General features: G+C 43.4%; 1 protein-coding gene across 1 annotated transcript in view; it reads right to left on the minus strand.

The window, feature by feature from the left end:
* DCK (deoxycytidine kinase) overlaps positions 1-5790 on the minus strand; it is a 31955-nt gene extending 26165 nt beyond the window's left edge. Inside the window, exons 1-2 of the mRNA XM_033214488.1 lie at positions 5308-5790; positions 712-827 (exon numbers count right to left, since the gene is read on the minus strand). Coding sequence (XP_033070379.1) covers positions 712-827; positions 5308-5398 — 207 coding nt within the window. The 5' untranslated portion in view covers positions 5399-5790. The remainder of the gene's footprint in view (positions 1-711; positions 828-5307) is intronic.
* Positions 5791-6000: the final 210 nt, after the last annotated feature.

Consider the following 6000-nt stretch of genomic DNA (forward strand, 5'->3'; position numbering starts at 1 on the left):
GCAACCTCTGCCACCTGGGTTCAAGAAATTCTCCTACCTCAGCTTTATGAGTAGGTGGGATTCAGGTGTCCATCACCACGTTTGGCTAAGTTTTGTATTTTTAGTAGAGATGGCATTTCACCATGTTAACCAGGCTGGTCTTGAACTCCTCACCTAAAGTGATTCGCCCGCCTCAGCCTCCCAAAGTGCTGGGATTACAAGCGTGACCCACCAACCCCGGCCTCAGTGAATGGTTATATACATACAGTCACCCCTCAGTATCCTTAAGAATTGATTCCAGGTTCCACACAGATACCAACATCCATAGATGTTCAAGTCCTTTATGTAAAATGGTGTAATATCTGCATATACCCTATGCACATCCTCCCAAATAGTATAAATCATCTCTAGATTACTTATAATACTTAATACAATGTAAATGCTATATGAACAATAATCCTGTATTATTTGCATTATTTTTTATTTTTGTATTGTTTATTTTTTTCTGAATATTTTCTATTAATGACTGGTTGAATCCACAGATCCGAAACTCACTGATAAGGAGAGCCAACTGTATATATATCCATGTAACTACCACCTAGATGAAGATATAGACCTAAAGCGAGATTTGAAAACTTTTATTGAAAAAGAAAAAGAAAAAAGCCAAGAGATTAAGTACTACCGCTCCTCTAAACCAAAAGGCTTTTATCTACTTAAATTTCATTTTCATACCTCAAATTCATCTTGAGTACTTTGAACATTGCACCATCTGGCAACAGGTTCAGGAACCACTTCCCAATCTTCACACACTTGTTTAAGGATATTCACAAATGTTGACTTCCCTGCAGCTGTTGTGAGGAAAGATAAAATTGAGGAAGAAAAGTTGTCAGGAAAGAAAGATGTTAAAGAGTCATTAGCTTTTGCAAGATTTACAATAGCAAGCAACACAAAAAACCCAAAACATTCAATTTTCTCAACTTTATATTTCTTTAAAAGAAAATTAAAAGGCTTCCTGCCCAATTTCATTAAGCACATTTGTTTTTTATTATGTTTAGTTTAACAATACATTATATTTAGTAGTAGGGACAGTCTTTTTTTTTTTTTTTTTTTTTTGAGACAGAGTCTGGCTCTGTCGCCCAGGCTGGAGTGCAGTGGCCGAATCTCAGCTCACTGCAAGCTCCGCCTCCCGGGTTTACGCCATTCTTCTGCCTCAGCCTCCCGAGTAGCTGGGACTACAGGCGCCTGCCACCTCGCCCGGCTAGTTTTTTGTATTTTTTAGTAGAGACGGGGTTTCACTGTGTTAGCCAGGATGGTCTCGATCTCCTGACCTCGTAATCCGCCCGTCTCGGCCTCCCAAAGTGCTGGGATTACAGGCTTGAGCCACCGCGCCCGGCCGGGACAGTCTTGACCTAGAAGTAATACTCCTAATGGCCACCACACCCTTTATATCTGAAGTCACCAAATGTGGTTGTATCAGACATCTCTGGTTAGCATAATGTTCTCTCTCTTTCCCTCTGTGTGTGTGCACACACACACACAGATGAACATATAAATAGCTTCATATACTTACAAGCAAAGCTTCCTCTTCCTTATAAATTAGATCCATGGGGAGTAGAAAGAACTTACCTTTGACTTGCAGAACTATATTTAAATCTAGGACATTAGATAGGGCAATAGAAAGGAAGAAAAACCTTTAAGAACTTTAAAGAATCATACACAGAGAAAAAAAAGGAGTGAGGCATTAAATAAGAAGGTGACACAGAGAGACAGTTTAGAAGAAAAACACAAAGTAAATTGGATCCAGAGGAGAGGAGAAAAACGTTTAAGGATAAACTGGATGACAATTAGATTTAATCATGGGAAAAACACTGGCCACCAAAATTTAGTATGGAGAGTGTAAGCTTAGGGACTGTATGGCATTTAGAAGAATGTTAAGTGGAAGTGGAAGCATATAGAAAGAACACCTCACATTCACTAAGCTAGATGGAAGAGGGAAAGGAGAACATGATATTCAGAAAGAGCACTCAAGGAACAAATCAAAAAATTAGGCATCCACCAGAGTCTGAAAGCACTTAAGGCTAGAGCATTCAACTTTCTTCTGACACTGCTTACAAGCAGAAAAATTCATGTGGTCATACTTAAAAAGTCTAAGGTAAAAACGGTTACATTTAGTTCAAGCAGAGTAGTAACAGTTAGCTAGAGTTGCCAATCAGACTAACACATCTAGTTCCTTAACTTTTTGGGGGGAAGTGGGAGCTAGAAAATAAGCTAATTATTAAATTAATTTTCTATGAAGGCAAAGGAGAAAAAGAACCAAAGACACTGATGTTAATACTTTAAAAAGTCATGGAAACTAACAGAATTCCTAATGTCAAGCAGGCGTTGTAATGCTGAAAATCATTCTGAACAGACTACTAAAATGAGAAGCAGGTAAGTCCTCCATCCATCTAACACAAGGGAACATTTGAATAACACAGAACATAAGAAGATGGGCTATATAAATATAAAACTAAAACGACCAAGTTCAAATTCTAGGAAGAATAGAGGAATTGCAAAATAGTTTACGCAGTTTAACAATTTGTGCATTTATTGCTTATTTGGATCTGACAAATAAGGTGAAGAGGAGATGAACAAAAGTGCAAGACCAATAATAAACAGCAACTAACAAAGTCTCAGTGTCAGGGAGACGAAAAATGGCAAGGAACATGCTCCATCTAAACACCAATTGCTGTCATACAGAAATGCAGGCCTGGTGTTAACAGATCTTCAGATTTTTCAAAAGAAGCCAATAATTTAATTGTTTATGGGAAATCTCAAAATGTTTTCAAGTTAGCAACAGATTTAATTTATTTTTCTTTAGACACAGGGTCTCACTCTGTAGCCCAGACTGTAGGACAGTGGCACAACCACAATTCACGGCAGCCTCAAACTACAGGTCTCAAGAGATCCTCCAACTCAGCCTCCTGAGTAGCTAGGACTAAAGGTGCATGCTACCACAACTGGTCTATTTTTTTTTTTTTTTTTTTTAAGACAGAGTCTCACTCTGTCACCCAGGCTGGAGTGCAGTGGTGCCATCTCAGTTCACTGCAACTTCTGCCTCCCAGACTCAAGCGATCCTCCCACATCAGCATCAGCCTCCTGAGTAGCTGGAGCTATAGGTGTTATTCACTGAGCCTGGCCTAATTTTTTTTTTTTTTTTTTCTTAGAGACTAGTTCTCTCTATGTTGCCATGCTGGTCTCAGACTCCTGGACTCAAGCAATCCTCCCGCCTCAGCCTCCCAAAGGACGGGGATTACAAGCCTGAGCCACTGGGCACTAAAATTTTTTTTCAACCTGTGCAGGCCAATATTGTGCAATTGCGGCTATCAGTTTGCAACTCCTTTCAGTGTCAGTAAAGGTGAAATCAATGAAGAATTTTAAGCAGGGGATAACACATGACATTTGCATACAAAAAGACCGCTGCAGAAGTAGTTAAGAGAAACTGGAGATGGGATGATATATTAGGAAATTATTTCAGCTGCTGAGAAGATTAAAGATGCTTTGAGGAAAGATTTCTAAATATGATGCTACCTAACTGGATTAGAGAAAGGGAAAGTGGATGAATGTATTGTGGTATTGATCCAAGGGGTTATTCATTCAACTTCACTTTTTTGTTTTGTTTTTGTGTTTTTAACAGAGTCTTGCTCTGTCACCCAGGCTGGAGTGCAGTAGTGTGAGCATGGTTCACTGTGGCCTTGATCGTTGGACTCAAGCAATCCTCCTGCCTTAGCCCCCTGAGTAGCTGGGACCACAGGCACACCAGCACATGCAGCTAATTTTTTAATTTTTTTTTGGAGATGAGTTCTCACTGTGTTGCCCAGGCTGGTCTCAAACTCCTGGATTCAAGTGATCCTCTTGCCTAAGCCTCCCAAAATCCTGGGATTACAAGTATGAGCCACAACGCCCTGCCTCAAATTTACTTTTCAGATGGCTTTGTTCAGTCACTTTCTCCTGTCTTTATATATGGTCTTCTTTATCCAGTAAGCAACTGTCAGGGATTCCATACTAGTAAACATGCACCGTCAAATAACTTACATTGCTAAGTATATTATATGGTCTTTCTACTGGTGCCTTAATTATGGAGCAATGAAATAAGAAGTCCTCTTTGAGGATGCATTTTTTTTCTATTGATTTGAATGCTAAGCATCTGCTTGCCTTGTCTTTTTCAAGAAGGTACAGTGCTTTGAATGTGGTAAGAATTTTTAAAAATTTGCTGTATGCATGAATGACCAGCACCCAACCTGGAGCTAAAAAAATTAAAACAAAAAACAATCTATCAAAACAGGAAGTTTCAGGGGTAGGTTTCCTGAGGTGGGAAATATAGAAGAATTGGACGTTGGTGTGTGTCTTGCAAAATGACAGGCATGGCCTAATCTGCACCCCATCTGAGTTAACAGAAACGTTAGTGGTCTTCGAATCATAATCCAATGTTTACTTGGATGTGGAGTAAGGGGTGAGGAACTGCATGCTATTAAGATCATTAAAGACCTCTTTCCTTGAATGTTTCCAGTTTCGTTAATAATATAGCTAAAATAATGTTTCGGTAATACCATAGCTAAAAAACTGTAAACAACCCAGAGGTCCACAACTAGAAAATCGATAAACGATGGTACATCCAGGCAATGGAATACTACTCAGCAATAAAAAAAAAAAAAAACAAAAAAAACAAAAAAAACTACAGACACAAGTAACATGAATGAATTTCAAAAGCATTATGCTAAATGAAAGACGCCAGATACAAAAGGCGATATAGCCTATGATTCCATTTATATGGCATTCTGGAAAAGGCAACACTTGCAAAGGATAGAAATCAAATCAGTGGGTGCCAGGGAATAGGAAGGGTGGAGGGGGCTGACTACAAAGGAGCAGGTAGGAACTTTCTGAGGTAATGAAAATATTCTGTATTTCGATCGTGGTGACAGTAAAACGCATAATGTTTGTCAAACCTCATAGAAGAGTACACCTAAAAAGGGTGAATTTAATGTAAGTTACACCTCAAGAAATCTGACACCCTTCCCCCGCAACAAAGAGGGCGCAGAGGCTCAAAGCGCGCCTCACAGAGACCGCAGGCCTGGCGCCCAGTCTGCCTCCGGGGACCGCAGTCACCCCTTGGCGCGGCAGGGAAGGGAAGGAAGCTCTGGGTGGGAAAGGAAGCCGAGGGCGCGTCCACACAGCCAGGCTGGAGGGAAAGCCCTCACTGAGTTGCTGCACAGAGATGCGGCGAAGGGAAGCTTCAGCCACTGCCGCGACACCCCAGCCTTGCGTCCCACATTTCTGGAGGCTCCTTACCGATGTTCCCTTCGATGGAGATTTTCTTGATGCGGGTCCCCTCAGAGCTGGCTGAGAGAGACGGGCAGCTTCTCTTGGGCGGGGTGGCCATTCCTTAGTCTTGTGGCGGCCCAGAGCGCGTCCAGCAGAGAGGGCTAGGAGGCGACCACAGGTGCGCGCACTGGAGCTCGCGGCGCAGCCGAGGCAGATCCTGACCTGCCCGGTCCGCTAGTGAGTTCACCAGCCCGCCGGCGGGTGTCGGGGTTTGACTTTGGCGCGCGGAGGTAGCTGAGGACAGGGGCGGGCCTGTGGCGTGGCCCCGCCCTCCTCAACCCACCGATCTCTGGTTGCCCCTCGGCCCTAGCCCGCCTCCAGCGCGAGTCCCCGCGTGCGCGCTCCGCACGCCACGTCACGTGGAAGCCGGGGCGGAGCCGCGCGTGTGGCGGAAGGCCTCTACCCTCGCAGCCAGGCGCCCGGGCGGGGCGCTGGAAGAGGTTCCGGAGTCGGGTGGGGAGGAAGGGTGGACGCCAGAGGCCTGAGGGCGTTGGAGGGCGGAGGGCGTCACCTGCAGTGGGCCGTGCCAGGCTTTGGAAAACCCGCCTCTCCAGTGGGCGTGCTGGAGATGAACAGACGCGTCTGGACAGAACTGGATAGACTTAAAGCTTTGAACTCATCAGGGGAGAAGGCACTGTGTGGTAGAAAAATCAAATGGAT

This window comes from Trachypithecus francoisi, unplaced genomic scaffold, assembly GCF_009764315.1.
Source record: "Trachypithecus francoisi isolate TF-2019V2 unplaced genomic scaffold, Tfra_2.0 Lachesis_group1, whole genome shotgun sequence".
Lineage (NCBI taxonomy): Eukaryota > Metazoa > Chordata > Mammalia > Primates > Cercopithecidae > Trachypithecus > Trachypithecus francoisi.